The 23,745-nt window shown below is 37.4% G+C and overlaps 1 protein-coding gene across 1 annotated transcript in view; it reads left to right on the top strand.

The window, feature by feature from the left end:
* Positions 1-22,088, top strand: part of Diap2 (Death-associated inhibitor of apoptosis 2) — a 121,906-nt gene extending 99,818 nt beyond the window's left edge. The window contains exons 7-8 of the mRNA XM_067143384.2: positions 4,499-4,638; positions 21,285-22,088. Coding sequence (XP_066999485.2) covers positions 4,499-4,638; positions 21,285-21,481 — 337 coding nt within the window. The 3' untranslated portion in view covers positions 21,482-22,088. The remainder of the gene's footprint in view (positions 1-4,498; positions 4,639-21,284) is intronic.
* The last annotated feature ends 1,657 nt before the right edge of the window (positions 22,089-23,745 follow it).

Genomic DNA, 23,745 nt, shown 5'->3' on the forward strand with positions numbered 1-23,745 from the left:
TAATTCTCCAAAGGATATTTTTTTAGCTTAGTTAAGTTGGTTGTTCATTATTTTAATGTCATAAATATACTGATGTTGACTCAAAAGGGTTGAAACATGTCTGCAAAGTTAATGTAACTTGTATCAATCTCCCTGTTTGCATTACATAGCATTGAATAGTGGATAAATCAAGTTTTTTTCTTAATTGTGCTACTACAGTCAATACGGATCATTTATATTTCATTCATTTATTTAGCTTCCATAGACTACAGTTTCATATTTTGAAATATGCCAACAGTATAGGAATTGTCTAGTGATTTCTTAATACTAACAATAATATATGCACAATAATGAACATTTTGAAGAAAAGAAAGAACACTAAATACCTCAATGTTAGGACAGCACATCCTAATCTTTCAAAATAATAAATAATAATAATAATCAATATTTACAAGACAAAATAAAAATCTATGTGTGTGCACCCATATGCACCCAGCTGCCATGTTCACTGACATTGATAGGAATTTGCGAACTTTCTAGTGTGCAGGGTTGGTGTTATAGACTGTAGTCAAAATGTCTTCAGCAGGGCTGTTTCAAAATGCCAAAAAAAAGTCTACAACTGCCTTATCTGCAACGAATAGGAAGAAGGGGAAAAGAAGCCATGTTTGATCGAGTTAGCTCTCAGCAACTCTTATTTTTTCTTTCCTTCTTCACTTCTTTTCCTAAAAAAAGAAAAACAAGGAGTCATATTGATCGAGTAACATCTCATAAACTGTTCTTCCGCCTTTCTCCATTGCTTTTCCTAAAGAAGAAGGCTGTGCGGTTAGGAACGCTAAGCTGTGAGATTGCTTCTGGGGGATAGTGGGTTCGAACCGTACTGCCGGCAGCCCTGAAGGTGGTTTTCCGTGGTTGTCCATTTTCACATCAGGAAAATGCTCGGGCTGTACCTTAATTAAGGCCATGGCCATTTCCGTCCCACTCCTAGCGCTTTCTTATCCCATCATCGCCATAAGACCTATCTGTGTCGGTGCTACATAAAACAGACTGTAAAAAGCTTTCGAGCCGTTAAGGAACAACATGATGCACGATATCCTCAACGGTGTGTAGGTCATGGTAGACCGTGATAGTAGCTTTTCTCTATGGAGATATATCAAATCGAACGTGTAGAAAACTGAGCCAGAAAATGCTGAACAATAATTACAACAACAAATTTGAGGCCTTTGCTGCAGTGACTTCTGAAATATTGACAGCACTGCCTGCACCAATAGGGACAAGTTTTTGAGCATATCTATTACAAGTAGTTGTAGAAGGAAACATTCTGGTAGATCCAAGTGTGACACTTTAATTTTCTGATCTTTGAAGCTATAATAATATGTATTCGTTTTTGTTTCATACAAACAACTCATTTATGGAGTAAAATGTCTGCATATGTATTGGTAATAAGATATTACATTTTCTTTTCTGCATCTTTGGTGTATTTACAAATGCACCCTCTTATAGAACGCGTGCAGCAAAATGACTGATATTTGTTTCCCAACATCCGAAATACAGCACGTTATCACTCCTTTGAAAACAAGGGATTAGGCATCCCATGCATCACTTCTGCATGCGGGACATTTATAAGTAGAAAGTACGGCGCTCGCAAGCCGCCTGGTATATGCTTGGTACTGAAAGTATTCTTAGTCTCTTAAATAATGGTCTGCCATGATCTAACCTGTTACGTCTCAATATAATTCTGATAGCACTTTTCTGTATTTGAAAAATAACATAAAGATTTTATTTGTAGCAGCCCCAGAGACCAATAGCATAAGATATGACGGAATGGAAATATCCAAAATATGCTATTCTAACATATTCTTCACTACAACTATTAGACAAAATCCTTAAGGCAAAGCAAACAGAACTTGGAGACCTATTTTTTTTTTTTTTTTAATTTGACAATCCTATCTTAATTTTTCCATCTATATGGACGCCTAAAATTTTTGTGGTCAATGTATTTTTAATTGCATTTACATTTAATATAAGGTTGTATTTTTTGCAGTTTTGTCATGGTAGTTCGATGCCTTGAATTCCGTGTATTGGGTCTCTTTTAGGTTCAATGTTAATTTGTTTTTCCTGAACCATGATTCTAAACTAGACAGGACTGCATTTGCTGCAGTTTCTATAGACATAGGGTCAGGATTATTAATAATTATGTTTGTATCATCAGCATACAGAATTGCAGTTTCTACTGGATTACTGTGAGGAAGATCATTCACATAGATTAAGAAAAGAACAGGCCCCGAAGTACTACCCTGCAGAATACCTAAGTTTATGTTTTTAATCTGAGAGTGATATGTCTCAGTAGCCCTTTACTATTACCATGTGTAATTTCAACAAACTGGAATCGTTCCAGGTATGATCTAAACCAGTCGTTAACAGTTCCTCTAACCCCAGTCTGATATAATTTGTGCAACAATATTTCATGATCAACAGTATCAAATGCCTTTGAAAGGTCAAGAAATAGTCCTATCACAGTTTCATCATTATCAAGAGCATTTACGACCAACTGTGTAAAATGTGATAAAGCAGACAAAGTACTTCTGCCAGCTCTGAACCCGTGTTGTGCATTATTTAACAAATTATATTTGATTAAAAATTTAGTAAGCCAATCTTTCATAGTACATTCAAATATTTTTGAAATAACACTAAGTATTGATATTGGTCTGTAATTATATAAATCGTGTAAGTCTCCACTTTTAAAGACTGGGATAACTTCAGCTATTTTTTAAGAGATTAGGAAACTGACCACTAGAAAATGATTCATTGATGAGATAAGTTAAAGGCTGTACCAGATAAGGAGCACATTTTTTAACAAGTTATGTGGGAATTTAATCTACACCTGTGGAAGTTCTATTCTTCAAAGACTGTATGATTTTAAGAACTTCCAATTTTGTTAATGGAATTAATTGCATAGAGTTTTGCACAAAGGTATGATTTTATGTATGATGTTAAGAACTTCCAATTCTGTTAATGGAGTTAATTGCATAGAGTTTTGCACAAAGTTTATTAGTTCTGGTAATACATCTGATTTATTTGCGTTTTCAATTTTGCATGGTAAGGATACAAAGAAATCATTTATATAATGAGACAAATGATGAGGGTCATTCATTTGTATTCCCTAGTCATTTTTTATGGCAGCAACTTTATTTCCAACTGCGTATCTGTTGGTTTCTCCCTTGATTATCAACAAGGTGAATTTCATCTCTTGTAATGTCATAAATTGTAGGACAAAAGTTCTACCGGAAGAGTAGAAGGCTGCCATCATATTCCCAATATTTATAGAAGACTATAAATTCCAATACACCAGTTACCGAAGGATCACATTCCTGTATGTGTCTGTCCATCAAATCCTCAGACCAGGGGGTTTGTTTTATCCTCAGATAGCACCACCGAAGGAAATTAGCAGAAACTGATGGCTTAGTTCGGGTCAAGACATTGACGGAAAGATTTCATAGTGCAATGCACAATCTGTTTCCTCTTCCTATTAATGATTAACTTATGTTCTACAGTGCTTATTGCATCATGTGTTCTCTTTTTCAGGTACATTCTAGTGTGTGACATTTGATTTGCATTATTTACATTGACTGTTTCAGATTCTCTCTGGGTAGGGTAGTGTACCAAAGCCCTCCACCTTACTCGATCTTGCCACCACTCCTCTTCTAGTACTTTATTGCTGACCAGTTAAATCTGCTATGGTAATGGAGTAAACCATACAGCCAGTGTCTCCACGCCGAGTGTTGGGCGGTGGTAAATAGCCTGACCCTCTATAAGGACTAACTGCTAAGAGCGTAGGAGTCCTTATAGATGGGAAATGGGCCCTCAGTGGAGGAAATGCCACTGAAACCCCAAATCAACTGCAGCATCTGTACTCCAGAGGAGCGGCTACAAAAGGCATCTGTTCTCCATGTTAGGAGCGGCCTACAAGTTTCTGCTGGCAGTAGCTCTAAAATGCCTTCGGGAGTGGCGAACCCATCATAATAATAGCCTGTATGATGACAAGTGTACTGAAGCCTAGGAAAATGACTGATAGCACTAACATAAGTAAATAAAGTAATTGTGACATTTACAACCGAGACCAGGCCAGACAATGAAGAAGAATGAAAGTCAAATTCAGACAGCAGGAGGAAAATTTTGAGAAGAATGTTAGAGATAAGGGGAGAGAGTAAATGTTGAGTGATAAAATGGAGAGAGAGAGAGAGAGAAATCTTAGATTTTTTGGACATTTAAAATTAATGACTGAAGAGAGAATGCTATATCTAACTCTAAAATTACAAGTGAAAGGAAAGATAGATTAAGGAAGGCCCAGATAATGTGAATGGAAAATGGCATACAGGAACAGGATCTGGACAAGAAATATTGCAAAGTTGATGATGATGTTTTTTGGCTGTTAATTTACATTATAACAGAAGAAAATATATGTTTTGCACTTAATTAAAAGAATAGACTGGTAACATTTATTGATTTTCTACTCTTTCAGCTCAAGAAATCTTGCTGTATCGCAATCCCTGCCTAGTCTTCCTCATATAGCATGTGATGAACAGAGAGTTTACACTGTGAACCAGGCTGGAGTGGTACCTTTGCCAGATATCAATAAAGAAAAGTCTGAAAATAGTAGCTGTAAGTATATTTTCTTCCTTCAGCAATGTTTTGTGACCTAGTAGAATAGCTTTTTTTTAAAGTATATTATATGAGGGGGGGATCAAATATAAAGAGGATTTTATTTTTATTTAAATTTGTTTATTGAAAAACACCAGGCAATACAGTTTATTTTTCCACATAGTTTCCTGCATTAGAAATGCATTTGTCCCAGCATATGGGCAGCTTTTTGATGCCCTCATCGTAAAAAGAACGGTCGTGTCACCAGCCAGTTGCGCACGAAGTGTTCCACACTTTCGTCTTCAAATCGTTGCCCTCCTAGAGCTTCTTTAACCCTCTTAGTGCCATGCCTATTTACAGTGGGTATGCTAAGAATGCCACCCGCTTTACGACCAGATTGCAAGGCTGAACAAGATGAACCATAATTCTCCCGATCCTAAATCCAGATAATTGATTTTTGTCCCAAATTGCTCAGAAAGTTTGACTGCATTGAAATTGATAGCAAATAATACCACCTAAGGTCACATTTGGGGAAGAAAAGGTTTTTTCCTGGGAACTTAGCATGGAGCAGATTATATTCTTCAAGTTCAGACCTACAAAAGTTACCTGAAATACAGTAGAAGTCTGATATAGCGAGTACGGCATATAACGAGAGCCCCATTATACAGACAATATTTTGCTGCCCCTTCAAAATTCCTATAATAAACTGTGTATTATCCTTTGGTTATAGCGAGAGCCCTATCACTGACGCATCCGTTATTACGAGCGATTAAGCACGCGCAATTTTTTCTGTTATCGATAGTAATGTACCCCAGCGATTATGTTGCATGCAATTGATTATCTTCGGTATCGTTTTCTCGCTATGTTCACAGGCGAGTTCCCTCGTCGACATTCGAAGACGATGTTGGAGTCTGTTAGTAATACCCGTCGACTGCTGTTCCGTAAAAAAAATTCTCAATGAAGAACATATTTTCGTAATAAATGCGTAAATAACGCGTTCAATAAAAGTTCTTAACTCGTTATAAATAAAGGCTGACTAAATGATCGCTTAATTTTAATGCTGAATACTGCAAGTAAAAATGGGATAAACCTCGAGATATGGCAGAGTGCATAATTGACTTCACAGGTTAGATTATATTTTCTCGCGACTGGTTAAATTACCGAAAGGTTATTATCATGTAAATTTATAGCGAGGAGGTTATCATTTCTCTACTGGCGCTTGAAATATGTTTTCATCATATTATTGTACGGTTAAGTTAGGATAGATGACGCTGTTTGAATAAAGAAACAAACTTTTGCCACAAAATGCAATCGATCATCTTTGGTACGGTATAGTTTTCTCACTATGTGCATTTGCGAGCTCCCTCGTCTACATTCGAAGACGATGTTGGAGCCTATTTGTAATACCCAACGACTGTTATTCTCTAAAGAAAATTCGAAATGAAAGAGGATAACAAGTTTTCATAATAAATGCGTAAGTAACGTGGCCGATAGCAGTTGTTCAATCGTTCAAAATAACGACTGAAGTAAACGATCTCTTAATTATCATGTTATAGTATACTGAAATTAAGTAAAAAATGTGATACACCTCAAGATATGGTAAAACACATCACTGATTTCAGAGGATAGTTCATATTTTCTCGCGTCTAGTTAAATTTCGGAAAGGCTATTCACAAGTAAATTTTAGCGAGGATAACTCATTTCTCTACATCCGTTTCAATTATGTTTTCATGACTCGCAGGCCTATACGGTAGGTTAGGTGACGCCATGCGAAGAAGAAAACTCTGGAGTGATACCGTATTTCTCCGAATCCAAGACAACGTTTTCTTCCTCAGAATCTCATGCGAAAAAAAAGGGTCGTCTTGCATTCGCTGCCTAACAGTAAAGAATATGGTACCACTCGCAACTCTCACGGTAACCACGCTGCTTTTCATCCCCGCACGCTCCCGCACACACAAAATTCTTTGATAATAACCGATCGACTCTCTATTATACATCGCTAGCCGTGACAACCGATTGTACAGTGCCTGTGTGTAAAGTCACTGGATCTCGGGAAATAGTGAAGAGAATGACATTCTATTAGCCTCTAAAAAAGCGTTTCTCAGATCTGCAGAATGACATCAAAACATGCGAGCCTTCGAATTCTTAGAAAGGCCACGGCTACTCGGTGCCAGAGTTATAACGCGTCTACTATGCCCGACTCTTAGTAAAATTAAGTTTTATAGACAGCAAGAATATTTTCGTGATGGATAGTCGTAAAGATACGTGGAACAGGCATTGCCGGCAAATTTTCAACGGGTTCTCATTGATATTATGATGCCAATTTTAAGTTAATGGTTATTAAACACTCAGAAATGCAGAATAATTGTGCAGCCGCAAGAAAATATGGCATAGGCCTAACTAAAGCCAATATTTGGCATCAGCGTGAAGACAAAGATACAAAAAAATGCATTCAGTGGTCCGCAACAAGGACGCTTTAAAGAAATCGAAAAATAAATTGTGAGGTACCAGTATGTGCACGAAAAACGCAAGGGCGGAAAGGCCATACCGTGGCGCAATAAACTCGTTCGTTGACCTTTAACGTCCGCGATTAGGCCTATACATCGCTAGCCGCTGAAGTTGGCCGAACCCGGCAAGCGAGACGTGCGTGTAGCGGTAGCCGGTTATATCTGACGGTGAGTAAAAGTACCATAACAGTTTTATAGACAGCAAGAATATTTTCCTGACGGATCGCCGTATTGTAGAGACGCATGGAATAGGTATTGCCGGCAAATTTTCAACGGGTTCTCTTCGGTATTATGATGCCAATTTTAAGTTAATGGTCATTAGACCCGCGGAAATAAAGAATAATCGTGCAGCTGCAAAAAATGTGCCATAACGAAAACCAATGCTCGGCTTCTAAAATAGTATAAAAACGCGTACTATACAACAAAGGCATTCATACGATTTTACGAATCACTTTTTAAGCCCGATTTACATTTTTGAAGGAAAAAGTGGGGATCGTCTTGGATTCGGAGAAATACGGAACTGTCATTTTTTTCAGAATAAAATTCAACATACACTTTCACGTTGTATCGCGTTTCGAAAAATAACAAACAAGTAAGTCATAGTGTGTATATCATCCTCGGAAACGCAAGTTTTGAACAAACTGATTGCTGTTTCATACTGATTTTAATGTGTATGGGGAGTTTTCCGACTTTTGTACAAAAATCGGATATAGCGACAATCCGCTATAGCGAGTAAATTTTCCGCTGTTGTGAATTCTCGCTATAACGGACTTCTACTGTACGTAGGTACTCACCTAACAAAGATGTGTTAGGATGTCTTATGACATGTACTTGCTCGTTGTCAGATGTAAAAGAAACCCGGGATATTCTGCCTAGTATTTTTTGAAATTATTTTAACACTATCTACAAGAAAATCATGTACGTATTTACACTTTTTCAGTCACTACCACTTTTAACACTTGTGGACCCCCAAGCATAATGGGTAGAGCCCCTGTTTGCACTTTACGCACTGTAAATGGTATCTCTTTACTGGTTCACCATCTTTCTTGCTACACACGGCACATTGTTTCAGGTTACGTCCCAGAAGTTTTTCCAGTAGTGCTCTGGGAGGACTTGGCTCTGTCGGATGTTGTGCTGGAGATGAGGTTCTGACCCAGGACTCATGTTGATGTAACATCAACATGTGATGTCACATGTAAACATACAAATGACCTCTTGATGAATCATCCTCACCATTTCTCCAACAAATAGAATGTTGAAGACTCCTTTTTGGCAGGAAGGACTGGAAATAATTGCATTAGTGAATGTGGCTGCCTACAAAGAACTATGTTTCTGACAGAAATGGGTATAGGGGTGGGTTTTTTTTTTTTTTTTTTTTTTGTAAAGTAACTTGAAGTCACTGCATTGTTATTTGTTCAAACACAGGGCATATATTGCACATTCTTTTTCTTATCCTACTTAAACTGACAGCTGATGGGTGGCATGATTGTCCTCCAAGGACTTCTCTCCTGAGCCAACTGTTAGATTTGGTAGTTTGGGCATCATCCTTTAATGTCATTCAAGAAGCCTGTTCTTGGCCACCCTCTCTTTTATTTTTCCTTCCACTTTCCCTTAAAGAAGCATGGTACACAGTGTTGAATGATGTAGTAAGTGACTAATCTAAATGTTTTGTCTGTCTTGATGGTTTCTATTAAGCTGAGGGTTTCTTTCTTTTGCTTTCAGCAGGATTTTGTTATTTGTTACCTTGTTGGTCCAGAGTATTCATAAGGTTCAATACCAACATCACATTTCAAATGCACACAGTCTTTTCTCCCTTCAAGCAGAGTCCAGGTTTCAGAGCCATAGGTCACAATGCTCCAAACAAAGCTTTTAATGAAATGCATTCTCACTGGTAGTGGTATTCGATGCCAGTAGGCTGTGCCTCTTATTGAAGGTTTTGTTTACCTGAGCTATTCAGTAAGTGACATCCTTTTCATACCTCCCATTAGAGGAAATGATGCTTCCCAACTACTTGGAATTGATTTACCTGGGCCAATCTTTCTCCTTCCAAACAGATATTGGCATTCTGATTACCATCTCATGTAAGTTTCATTTCCTCCACCTATGATACATATTTCTCATAGCGGATCATTTTATTTAATGAGATCTCTACCTCTTTGTCACTCTCTGCTTTCAGAGCAATGTCATCTGCATGTATTGCTTGGTATAGTACACGTTCTTGTTTTGTTGTACCCCTTATTGTTATTCACCTAGGTAGAAACACCTATCGCTATCTTTAACAAGTCTGAATATATTTGTTTGTTCCTTGTAGTTGTCATTTTTATGTCAGATTTTGTAGATTCTGTTCTGTTATTTACATTCCTAGACTCAGTTAATTTTTTATAAAGCAAATAACTTTAAATTTGTATATAAAGGAGTTTGAAAGAAATCTTGTGGATTCTCTACGCAGTGCCATATGTTAAGGGCTTCACCACGGCTACTCAAGACAATTTTCCCATCTGTCTTCATCTCCTACTCGCTTCTTCCTCCACAGGACACACTACTATCTTTCTGTCTCTTTCCAAAGTGAAAAAAGTCAAAATACATGTTTTCTTTGATGTTATTATACAATGTAGGTATCTTGCCTTGCATTCTTTTCACCAAACCTTGCCAAGGATTGTTGTACTTTCCTCTTCTATTTTTACCCTTTCAGCCCCACATTGCCTAAATCTATAAAGAATTACAAAGCTATCTACTATGGTTATACTTACGACTAAAGGCATTAGGCAGGATGTTACCAAGGACATAGTTATGGAAGATATGCAATAAAGACTCATAAAGGAGAAACCAATTTTTTATTCTGCTTACAGAGAATAATAATATTAATAACAACAACAATTGTTGCTTAAATAATATTTTAAATTGCATGCTTAAGTTAAAAAAATTTGATCACATTCTTGAACCTAATATTCATATTTTGGTTTTCAGCATGGTGCTTTCTTTACCTGAAACATTAGAGAAAATATATGGTTCTTACTGATATGATCCCTAGAAATGCATTTAAAGTAGGTTTACAAAGAACAGCTCATTCCCCTTCATGTCAACAAGTGGACATGGTCAGAGTTTCTATCATATCTAGTAATTTAACCAGCAGTAAGCTTTATTCTTTCTATCTGAAGGAGGAAGATGTATTTAGTCGTACAACTGGTTTGTCCCAGTGCTGAGTTTTCTCCAGATGAATCTATCTTGGACAGTTCTTTTAGCTTCTTCATAATTTATTAGACCAGTACAACTGAAGAATATGATCTTAAATGTGTTTCTTGGCCTCCCATGAGGGCATTTGTCAGGTATTATGCCAGCAAGTGTTTCAATAATTAAATTGGTATGTCACAGTCTATGCTCCAGCCATGTTGATCTTCTTTTGTTGTTTTTATTGATTAGTTGTTGCTTCTCATTAACTCGCTCTAGAACATCCGCATTGGTCATCTCCGCCCATCTTATTTTTTCCAAACGTCACCAGCACCACATCTCAAATGGTTCTAGTCTTTTTTTTTTTTTTTTTGTCACATTTGTTCATTGTCCAGGTTTCTCCACAATATATTGCAACTGGCCACATGTAGGTCTTTACAAGCATTTTTCTTAAACTGAGAGACTTGTTGTGTTGACATATTAAAAACTACTGTATTTGCCACAAAATGCCCATATTATCATGGTCTTGCTACTTCTAATTTCAGTTTCATACTGTATATCTTCTGTCCGAATCTGTCCAAGGTATTTAAACTGCTTTCCTGTTGTACTGTATTACTACTCACTTGATTAACATGCAGTATTTAGGCCCCTTTAAACAAGCATCATCATCATCAACAGCAACAACAACATGCAGTATCATCAGAATTTTTGTGATTTTGAGGTTGATTTTCATACCATAATCTGTAAATTTGTAATTCAGCACTGTAACATTTGTGTTAAGTCATTGGGTTTCTTGCTATCAGTGCCAGATCATCAGCAAGTTTAATATTCCGAATAAATCTTCTACCAACTTTTACTCCCATATTGGAATTCCTTAAGGACCAGATCTATATATACCAGGCGAGTTGGCCATGCGGTTAGGGGCGTGCAGCTGTGAGCTTGCATCCGGGAGATAGTGGGTTCGAACCCCATTGTCAGTAGCCCTGAAGATGGTTTTCTGTGGTTTCCCATTTTCACACCAGGCATGTGCTGGGGCTGTACCTTAAGGCCACGGCTGCTTCCTTCTCTTCCTAGGCCTTTCCCATCCCATCGTCGCCATGACACCTATCTGTATCAATGCAATGTAAGGCCGATTGTAAAAAAAAAAAAAAAATCTAAGCTCGGTTAAAGCATTAAACAGTCCTGGAGTAAACAAGCATCCTTGTCTCACACCTTTACAGATCTTGGCACAATCTGGAACTTCATTTCTGATCTGGGTGACAGCTGGCTGATGTTCATGCAAATCTAAAATTATATTAATTATTCATTGGGGGCAGCTATTTAATTTGAGAAGAAGAAACTACTTTTGTCAGTGTACCTTATCGAATTCTTTCTCATAATCAACAAAACATATATAGAGGTTTCTGCCTTCGCGTAGCATTCTTTCTCCTAGGCAACATAAGGAACCAATGACATCACAAGTTGTCATGCCCTTACAAAAGCCAAATTGAACGTCATCCAAATTCTGGTCGATATAGAACTAATTTTTCTTTTTTAAATATGTGTAGCAGGATTTTAGATGTGTGAGGAATAAGACTAATGGTCCAGTAATCGCTGCGATAAACTGGTACAGTTTTCTTTGGAATTGGAATTACAACTGAGGAGGCCATTTTCCTTGTACAAAACATTTTGCTACTAATTTGAAAATTCATTCAAGTGTGATCTCCCCACTATCTAATTAGTTCAACAGGAATGTTGTCAGTACCTGGTACTTTATGTGCAGAAATTTACTTCAGAGCAGCTTCAAACACTTCTGAATATTGTCTCTTCTTCACTCGATTTCTCTTCCAAGAACACTGACCAAAGGAATTGAGCTGGTTCTGCATATAGATCCTGCATGCATTTTCTCCATAGTTCTTTCTTATAATTCTGATCTAATACTGGTTTACCTTGAGTGTCTCATACTAATTAGTACAGAATTATTCTGTATATTTTCTAGTTGTTTCTCTGACTTTCCTGTAGGTTAAATCTGTTCTTCCTTGATTTTCTAATTCAATTTCTGGTGACATTTTGACTTCCATCATTCCTCTTTCTTTAGTTTACAGAGACTGTCACTTTTGTTCTTCAGTACTCTGTTATTTTTTTTTGCCTAGTTCTGAAGGGTTGTTTTTAAATTGTTTTCTCTCATCTATCTTTTGGAAAATCTTCTGGGTTATCCTCAGCTTTCTATTTACTCTTTCCAAAGTTCCCACCATTCCTCTAGTAGCATTTTCAGTGGAGAATTTTACTGATGCCCATGACTGGTCTACAGATTTATTTGCATGGTTTGCTAATGGTTCATCAGTAGCTGCTTTATATTGTTTCCTTGTCTGTTCGTTTTTTGAGCTTTAAGGTTCCATTTCATTGTTGGTTTTGGTACTTGAGTTTAAGTTTCAGTATCCTGTTCATTGTTTGTTTGTTTGTTTGTTTGTTTGTTTGTTTGTTTGTTTGTTTGGTCAGTATTAATTATAAAGCATTCAATGTAGCACTTAAGCTTCCATGGCCCAAGAGAAACTGAGTGATAATGAATTCAGGTACCGTACTAATGTTTTGTACTGGAGTCAACTATATATGTTGTACTTGAGGTCCAGAGATTGTTCCACTGACTTAGCAGTATGTTTCCATTTGGGTTTTGCATAGCTTGGTGGGGTGATATGTTGTAGGTAACTTCTGTATTGAATGAGGAGGCTGCTTTTGCAAGGATGTCTGCCTTTCATATTCCTCGGATCCAGAAAGAACAGACGTTGGGGGCACTGCTGTACTATAGATCTTATAGTAGCAACTGTTGGGTTGACATTGTGCTTGTCGTTGATTGAGTTCAATGCAGCCTGCAAGTCACTTAGTATCTGGACACTATTGTTGTAGCAAGTAATGAAATTCATTTGCAGGTTCCATATTGACTATAATAATCAGGAGAAGTATCTGTTTGCCCACCTATTCAATAATTTTAGAAATGTAATAATCTCTTTAGATAGTTTTATATCGATAATGGTACATGTTTCAGCTCTTTTGAATCATCAGCCACTAAATCTTTACAGTTGGTTAAGATATAAAAATATAGAATTCATACATAATCTGTGTGTTGTACATGTTAAAGATATTAGGCCGATTGCGGAAATGGAATTTAGACGATGTGTACGGTTAAACAATGCCTAAGTATGGCTACCGCATCGCAGAGACGTTATTTATCACTTAGACACTAACACCGATGTTCAACCGGTCATGTTTAAACATTGCCAAGAGCACTGTTTAACCTCAAATGAGAGGAGTGAATCACAATCAGAGGTTATGTATACCATGAAACATGTACTGTAATTTGTATTATCATGTTGAGACGATTCCGGGAAGAAAGGTTAGACTGACGGCTTCTCTGTGGGTCGCCCGCTGCTAAATCGCAGCAATTCGTTTGACATGTACGAGGAGATAATCTTAAAAATAAGGTTTCGCTTTTCGAGAGACTTGTTTCTTGAGACTGACAAAGGGACAGTCCGGTAACTGTCAACTTGAATACAATTCTTGGCAACAGATTTATTTTATTATATACATTAATTTCCATGGAATTATAGGTCACTTTGACTACATACATATCAGAATTACGTGTCCCGATCGTCAGAGGGCTGTCACATATATCAACGGGGAGGGATTCGCTTATATTTACTGCCAAGTAAACACACATAATAGTGAAAACTAAAAAGTAGGTTGTATGGGTTTTTTATATATATATAATCGTATACTTTTTCAGTGACTATCAGAAAGGAAAAGGCAACTGGTGGTGATGGTAGTGATTATTGTTTAAAGAGGAGGACTAGGGAAGAAGAGCCATGGCCATAATAACAGCCCTAGTATTTGTCTGGTGTGAAAATAGGGAAACTACGGAAAACAATCTTCAGGGCTGCCGATGATGCGTTTCGAACCTATGATCTCCAGAATGCAAGCTACATCTATATGGCCCGTACAACACACTCGGTTACACATCACTATTGCTTCATCTTCCCTTCGTCGAAGCTACCGTATTTATGAATAGATTACACTCACTGTAACAACTTTATAATCAAAGCTACACTTCCCCGTACGGTGGCGTGTCGCTTTAGTGTTGATAATATTATGATGAGATTTAATTTCCACCGAAAGTGATGCTCTTATTTGTGGGCAAGTCATGCTCATGCTTAGCCATATTTGAGTAATGTGTAGGAAGACAAACATCTGACTGGCGTTCCGCACGCGCACTGGCGAATTTCATTGGTTGCGACAAGCAAAGACTTACATGAAAGATACTTCTGTCTCCATTTTCAAACCAAAATTTGAAGTTTAATTGATGTCTAGTTGAACATCGGCTGAACATTGTTTATGCAATGGAAGATCATGCTTGATTTAGACGTTGTTTAGGTAGACGTTGTCTAAGGCTTAAAACTAGTCATCGTTTCTGCAATCGGCCTATTTAGTCCTACTTAAAATTAAGACCTTGAAAAGTTGAAGTACATAAATGAGTAAACACTGAATACATTTAAAAGGAATGTTATACAAACATGACAAGTACCTATTAAAATTATTGTTGAAAGTTTAACAGACAATTAAAAATCTTCATTCAGATGTTAAAATATATAGTTTAAGTTTATAATACTTTGCTATTATTATGTTGTTTGGCTGTTGGCTGAGATCAACTATAGGCCTATATATAAATTTAAATGTACTCTCCTTAGAGGTGGACAATGCAAACTTGAGTGTTGATCTATATGTGCAGAGGATGTGGTCTGGTATTCAAGAGAATCTAACAGATAAGAAAGAAATAATTGAATGAAAAAAAGATTCTCTCAAGAAATACTAATTGGAATACGGTATGGCTTTTTACTCACCTCATGGATCAGTGGAGTGGAACTTGATATTTTAAATGCTTACCAGGTGAGTTGGCCGTGCGGTTAGGAGCGCACAGCTTTGAGCTTGCATCCGTGAGATAGTGGGTTCGAACCCTACTGTCCACAGCCCTGAACATAGTTTTCCGTGCTTTCCCATTTTTACACCAGGCAAATGCTGAGGCTGTACCTTAATTAAGGCCACGGCTGCTTCCTTCCCACTCCTAGCCCTTTCCTGTCCCATCGTTGCCATAAGACCTATCTGTGTCTGTGCAACGTAAAGCCAATTGTATTTTAAATGCTTAGCACAGCACTGACTGAAGTAGGTACTGTACCAATTTATACTGGGCTGAAAACACTTTGCTGTTATTTTCTTAGACCACAAATGCGCATTCCCTTTATCAAATTCAGCAATATTACAAGTGAATGATCGGAGCAGATGTCAGCACCAGGATAAACAATGGATTTCTGTACCTTTATTTACTCTTAACCAGGGATATAGTAAATCTGATACCTTTTGTTAGTCACTTGCTCACCTGGTGTCTTCCAAATATATCTACGTCTCTAGGTGCTGAAAATCAGGTATTAGTTATAACAAAATTATCTTGTTCAAAAAAAATCAACACGATGTTGCCTTCATGTTTCTGGTATGAAGTCCATACTCACCAAGATTAAAACCTTTTTCCTCGTCAATCACAGCATTCCAGTCACCCATTATGAAAACATTATCACTAGACTTTGTATTTTGAAGTAATTCTTCTACGTAGTTTCTCATATATTTCTCCAGTCTCATAATCCTCACTGCTGGACATCGGCATATATACTAGCACCACAATCAGGTTTACAGGTTTATCAATAGCCTCAACATCAAAGAGGGCTTTTCAGGAAGTACTATTAAGCACCAGCCCTACCCCACTCTGGCCACGATCACTTCTAGAATATATAACCTTTATTCTCCACTCATAAATTCACCCTCTTCTCCCCGTGTTTTTGCTAGTCCTAGAATATCTAAACCATTACCTTCTATCTTTATTTTAAAGTTTTCCAATTTTCCAAACTGTAAGTAATAGTTTTCACATTCCATATCCCAATTTTAAATAGGAATTTTGCTTGATAACAACCTGAAAGACCCTATTTCCTCCCCGGGTTGCAGTTACCAGCTACATCAATATTCATTATTTGACATGTCATAGGTTTTTCTTGGAAAAAGTAATGCAGTGGTTTTCTTTTGCCTTGTGCATTCTGTGCCTTGACCAAATCATTGCTGATTCATCTGCCTTTCGGAGCAATTTCTTACCCCCGAGGACAAGAAAGTACCCTATTCCACCACAGGTATGGAGTTGAAAGCTTATATCGGCTTCACCTAGGTCCCCTTCTTTTCAGTTGCTCAACGAACATTGCCCGTTCCCTACAGGAGAATAGTTCTCACAGAGGGAGCTACAGGTAAGGACTTCTCCATTTATTGAGCCCGAGACCATGTGACATTACACAGCGCTCTCGGGCCAGAAGATAGAATACATAAAAATTCTCACTGTAAATATTAAAATTGAAAAGCTACAACAGGTGGCACAACCAATTTGTAGAGACAATCCTTGAATAATGAGGGGACCGAGCAAGTTGACCATATGGTTAGGGGCTTGCAGCTGTGAGCTTGCATTCAGGAGATAGTGGGTTCGAACCCCACTCTTGGCAGCCCTGAAGATGGTTTTCCGTGGTTTCTCATTTTCACACCAGGCTGTACCTTAATTAAGGCCACAGCTGCTCCCTTCCCACTCCTAGCCCTTTCCTATCCCATAGTAGCCATAAGTCGGTGTGATGTAAAGCAAATTATTTTTAAAAACAGAATGAGGGGTAAAAATTATATTAGAAAACATTTTCCAGGTCCTCGAAGAACAAGGTGGTGAGAGGGTCAAAAAATTCATTTAAAAAGCACATATTACTCCTCAGAACATGAGGGTGAGAAAGGGGTCAAAAATTTAAAACATATCTTACCATTCCTTAAAGAATGAGGGTGGTGAGGTGGTCTAAAATTAAGAACATATCTTACCACTCCTGAAAGAATGAGAGTTGTGATGGAGTAAAAAATTAAAAACATATCTTACCATTCATCGAAAAATGAGGGTGAGGAGGTCAAAAATTAAAAACACATCTTCCAAATTCTCAAAGAATGAGAGTGGTGAGGGGGGTACAAAATTCCATTCTTCAAAGAATGAGGATGGTGGGGGGGGTTAAAAAATAATGCATCTTCCAACTTCTCGAAGAATTTCTATATCATTTTTAAATTGCTTTTGCAGCTGCCAAAAATCTTTGTGTAAAGTATTGTTTCTTCAGTGAAATTATAAATGAATTATATGCTGATGTATTGTCACACATTTTCTACTTCCTTGTTGTAATTTTCATTGAAGGTCTCTGTCTTATATTCAGCACATTACATGTACTGTATGTACAGATGTTTTGCATATTCTCCTTATACCAAACCACTACCGAATTCCTGCTTCCCCTTAGGAACAAGTATTGCATAGTAAAGCCAGTTAACTCTTTGGTTCTCCTTTTCTGTTTTTTGAATTTATTTGTTATTCAAATATCCATTATATCTAAATAATCAAGGTCATTTATTTCCGTGTGGATTTATGTAAAACTTGATAGTACTGTTTTTTAACCTGCTTTCTGTTCAGGCAACCTTTAAGTTACGGATGCAGTTCAAACAAATTTCACTAAGAAACAAGACAAGAATCTTAATTTAGGTTAAATATTCATAGTTGAAGTTATATTTAACATCTATATATATAAAATAACTTGTCCTGACTGACTGACTGACTGACTGACTGACTGACTGATTCATCATCGCCGAGCCAAAACTACTGGACATAAAGGAATGAAATTTTGGGGATATATTCATGTTAAGACGTAGGTGCTCGCTAAGAGAGGATTTTTGGATATTCTGTCGCTAAGGGGGTGAAAAGGGGGTTGAAATTTTAAAATGAGTGTATCTATATCTCAAAACTTTGAAAGTTTACAGATGTGAAAATTGGTACTTAGAATCTTCTTTAAAAATAAGGAAACATGTATTTTTTTGTTTTCAGGAAATCCCAATAGGAGGGATGAAAAAGGGATTGAAGGCCTTTAATCAGGATACCGGTACTTATATCTCAGAAACTGAAGATATTACAGACCTGAAAATTGGTACTTTTAATCGCTTTTAAAAATAAAGAAACCTGTATTTTTTTGTTTTTGGAAAATCCAAATAATGGAGGGTGAAAAGGGGGGTTGAATTTTTAAAATGAGTGTGTCTACATCTTAAAACTTTAAACGTTTATGGATGTAAAAATTGGTGTTTAGAATCTCCCTCAAAAATAAAGGAACACGTATTTCTTTGTTTTCTCTAAATCCCAATAGGAGGGGTGTAAAAGGGTGAATAATGGGTTAAATGCCTTTAATGAGGATACATATATCTCAGAAAATGAAGATATTACAGAACTGAAAATTTGTAAATGGGATCTCCTTTAAAAATAAAGAAACACGTATATTTTTGCTTTTGGAAAATTCAATTAATGGCGGTTAAACAGGAGTGGCAAATTGGGGTGAATTTTTTGAAAGACTATATCTACAGAATATCTGAGAAGCGTAAAATGTTACAGACGTAAAAAGTGGGTATTTGGAATCTCCTGTAAGTGTAAAGAAACATAGGTGATTTGTCTTTGGAAACTCCACTTAAGGGGAACTAAAAAGGGGTGAAATTTTAAAATGAGAATTTCTACAGTATATCTCAAAAAACTTAACGTTACAGAAGTGAGAAATGGTAATTTTTTAATTCTATTAAAAATAAAGAAACGTGTATTTTTAGTTTTCGGAAATACCACTTGGGAAGTGGGGGGGGGAGTAAAAATGACTGAAAATGGTGTTGAATTCTTTTAATTAGGCTACTTATATCTCAAAAATGAAGATGTTACACACGTGAAATTTGATTTTTGGAATCTGCTTTAAACGTAAACAAACATGTATTCTCGGAAAATCCAATGAAGGGGGTTTGGGGGGTTAAAGGATTGAAAAAATTAATTGACTTAATTGTATGAGAATACATACATCTGATAAAAACTAAAGTTGTTACAGACGTGAAAATTGGTATTTTGATCTCTTTTAAAAACAAAGAAAAGCGCATTTTTGAGGGGGGGAACAATCTTGGGGGGGGGGGGGAGTGAAAAGGAGCTGAGTTCCTTTCATGAGGACACATAAATCAAAAACTAAAGAGGTTAGAGTGGTGATAATTGGTATTTAGAAGATCCTTTACTATTAAAGGAACAAGTATTTTTTGCCTTAATATCACTTTGTGGGGGGGGGGGGGGAGTGTGAAAGGAAGTTAGAAAAAGTGAATTATTTTTAAGGGGATACTTATATCTCAAAACTGAAGGTAACAAATGTGAACATTGGTTGTTTTTTTTTGCTAGGGGCTTTACGTTGTACCGACGCAGATAGGTCTTATGACGACGATGGGATGGGAAAGGCCGAGGAGTTGGAAGCGGCCGTGGCCTTAATTAAGGTACAGCCCCAGCATTTGCCTGGTGTGAAAATGGGAAACCACGGAAAACCATCTTCAGGGCTGCCGATAGTGGGATTCGAACCTACTATCTCCCGGATGCAAGCTCACAGCCGCGCGCCTCTACACGCACGGCCAACTCGCCCGGTGAACATTGGTATTTGTAATCTCCTTTAAACATAAAGAAACACACCTTCTTTTAATTTTTTGGGGGGTGGGGGTAAATAAACTTAACGGCGGTGGGGTGTAAAAGGCGGTGAGACCAATTGATTTTACTGTTCATAATGTACTTATAAGGAGCCTCCGTTGCTTAGGCGGCAGAGCGCCGGCCTCTCACAGCTGGGTTCCGTGTTTCAAATCCCGGTCACTCCATGTGACATTTGTGCTGGACAAAATGGCGACGGGACAGTTTTTTCTCTGGATACTCCGGCTTTCCCTGTCATCATTCATTCCAGCAATCCTGTCCAATATTTCATTTCATTTGTCACTCATCGATCATTGCCCCAGAGGGGAGCTTCGGCAGCCGGCACAATTCATATTGTCGCCGCTAGATGGGGCTTTATTCTTTCCATCCCTGATCTTGTCGAATAATAGGAAACAGGCTGTTGACTTTCGATGTACTTATTCTGATCATAAACCGATCATTTTTAATCTTTCCTGGGTTCTTTTTCAACAGCCATCTTTTCCTTCGGAGAACGTTCTTAGATTAGAGTAGATTCTCCTGGCATATAAATAAAAATTTAAACACATTTGAAATAAACGATAGGAATGATATTGACCGTCAAATTGTTCACCTCTATAATAAGGTCACTAATACACGGAGGTGTGTCATTCGTATCGCCAGAAATCCCGCACACTTGCCTACGCGCGACAATGGTGCTGGCCACATTGTCAACAATGACAATGGCAGCAGATGTAATTTACCGCCAAGTATCGGTCTTGCATATTGCTGTGGGGTCCAGAACATAATAATAATGATAATAATAATAATAATAATAATAATAATGTTCTGGACCGTCGTCACATGTGCGGACCACGCTGGAAACGGGTCCTGGACGGCTAATGACTAAGAATGCAGTCCGGCCGCGGGTTCAGTAGGCTACCGCCAAGGCACCCAAGACGACACCACAACAGATCCCGTGAAGGATTTGATCCATATTAAAAATGCTTATAGGAAAAGATGGCAAAGATTTAGGGACCCAACTAACTGGGTGGAATACCTGGACCTAGCCCGGGAAGTACGAAATCGTTTGCTGGAAAGAAAGATTGAAAAATGAGAGGAAACTTGCCGTAATCTATTAGAAAACGAGTCAGATCGCGAATTTTGGCGGATTCTCGCAGAAAACGGTCAGATCGCGAATTTTGGCGGATTATATATCTAAAACAATAAGCATTCAATTATAAATTTCAGTATAATACCGTAGCGAAGCACGGGTATCTTGCTAGTATATTATTAAGGTATTGTTTTCTATTTGCCAATAAAGCAGAAAGAATATACAGTAGATATTTAAAATTTTGTGCTTTTGTTTACATGACTGTATCACATTTTGCAAGTTTATCCCAATTCCTTTTTCTGTGTTTACTTTCCAGCTGCGGCATTATTGGCTGAAGAGAATCGCAGACTGAAAGAAGCTCGACTCTGCAAAATCTGCATGGATGAAGAAGTTGGAGTTGTATTCCTGCCTTGTGGTCACTTGGTTACATGTGTGAACTGTACACCTAGTCTACAAGATTGCCCACTTTGTAGACAACCTATTAAAGCTACTGTCCGCACCTTTCTTTCTTAAACACTATTGTTGTGATGGTGTGCTACTTTGTAGACGTCTCAGTCAAACTTTGGTTCTTCTAATAAGTGAACCATTTCTTTACACTCCCAATACTACTCATAAATAGAATTGTTTATTTTTATGATTAAAAGAGAGTTGTTCTTGTACAAAGTATTCATTATTTTTAGTGTGGTCTGGATGTAATAGTAATTCTAAAATACTTGACTTAGTTTCCTTTGGAAGCTTTGACTTGCAGTTGTGAGTTTTATGAAATAAAATAATATATATTGTGCATTCACTAATGAATTTTATTTATAACATATAATTTAGGAAGATGTAGAGCTAGTTTGAGAGAAACTTTCATTAGTTGTTCCGAACAAGTTAACTTAGCCTACTTGTACCCAATGTCAATATTAATCAGTATTATGATGAAATGTGATTTAATTTTAATTTCGATCTAAGTAAATGATCAGAATATTTTTAGCTCAAGCAATAGTAGTATTCTGTTGTAGCACACAGAATTAGACTTTTCTATAAAGAGTAAGAAACATCCAAACATTAACTATGAAAATCAATATTTCTTGATGCATTTATACAAATAAAATCAGAAAAGATCATTTTCCTTTAATATGGTTGCTTCGTTACAAAAAATGTAATGCATCTTGCAGCATATTTTATATCTTCTCGACACCCTACCTGTGTATAACAGCAATTATTTTATTTTGTTCAGGTATTTTCCATCAAACTCCTCAGTCTTTATTGATTTATATTTTTCATACCCTTTTTTAAAAATTCAAATGATTTTATAAACACCAAGTATCTCTAGGCCTAGGATAGAGAAAGTGAAAACTGTCTGCAGACGAATAAGGGTAGAAAATCCCCAGGACGAGGAAATTAGACAGAAGTACATGGATACAATTAGTAAAAAGTTCCAAACAATGGACAGTAAGCAGGTTCAGGATATAGAAAGAAAATGGTTGGCATACAGGGATGCTGTTGTAGAAACAGCAAGGGAATGCCTAGGAACAACTGTGTGTAAAGATGGGGGGAAAAAGCGATCATCATGAAGTGAGAACAGCTTGTAAATGTAAACAAGAAGGCGTATCAGAAATGGCTCCAAACAAGGACTGATGCAGACAGCAAATAGTATGTAGATGAAAGAAACAGAGCAAAACAAATAGTTGCTGAATCCAAAAAGAAGTCTTGGGAAGATTTTGGTACTAACCTGAAAAGGCTAGGTAAAGCTGCAGGGAAACCTTTCTGGACAGTAATAAAGAATCTTAGGAAGGGAGGGAAAAAGGAAAGGAATAGTGTTTTGGGTAATTCCAGGTGAACTCACAATTGATCCCAGAGAATCACTAGTTCTCAGCGTAAAAGGAAATCTTTCTGGTGACATCGCAAACAGCCAAGCTCATGGGGAAGAGGACAATGATATTGCTGAAATTACACTTGATGAAGTGGAAAGGTTGGTAAACAAATTCTAGTGTCATAAAGCAGCAGGAATAGATGAAATTAGACCTGAAATGGTGAAATATATTGGGAAAGCAGGGATAAAATGGCTTCATAGAGTAATAAGATTAGCATGGTGTGTTAGTAAGGTACCTTCTACCGAGCTCGATAGCTACAGTCGCTTATGTGCAGCCAGTATTCAGGAGATAGTGGGTTCGAACCCCATCGTCGGCAGCCCTGAAGATAGTTTCCCATTTTGACACCAGGCAAATGCTGGGGCTGTACCTTAATTAAGGCCATGGCCACTTCCTTCCTACTCCTAGCCCTTTCCTGTCCAATCGTCGCCATAAAACCTATCTGTGTCGGTGCATACCTTAATTAAGGCCATGGCCACTTCCTTCCTACTCCTAGCCCTTTCCTGTCCAATCGTCGCCATAAGACCTATCTGTGTCAGTGCAACGTAAAAGCAACTTGTAAAAGTTTTGCTGTGAGCACCGTACGTTGTATTAAATCTATTTAAACATATCTCATTTAACGCGTCACAAATTTTCATTATTACCGCTCAGCTCAATTCGTAGGTTTTATTATTATTATTGTTGTTATTGTTATTATTATTGTACCGGGCGGTACACCTCCACGCCGCTAATTCAAATTTTGCGCCAGTTGAAACTCCCCTACTGGAGAAAGTCTGAACTTTATTTAAGGTGTTAATTTTTCAAGTTTCTCAGAAGATGTCACTACTTGGAAATTTTGTAGTTTCTGAACTGGGTCGTTTTCGATGTATTTTTGTTTTACCTGTAGTAAGAAGTGTGAACTTTCTCTTCTAGAGGACACTA

The sequence above is a fragment of the Anabrus simplex genome, chromosome 3 (assembly GCF_040414725.1).
Source record: "Anabrus simplex isolate iqAnaSimp1 chromosome 3, ASM4041472v1, whole genome shotgun sequence".
NCBI classification, from domain to species: Eukaryota; Metazoa; Arthropoda; class Insecta; order Orthoptera; family Tettigoniidae; genus Anabrus; species Anabrus simplex.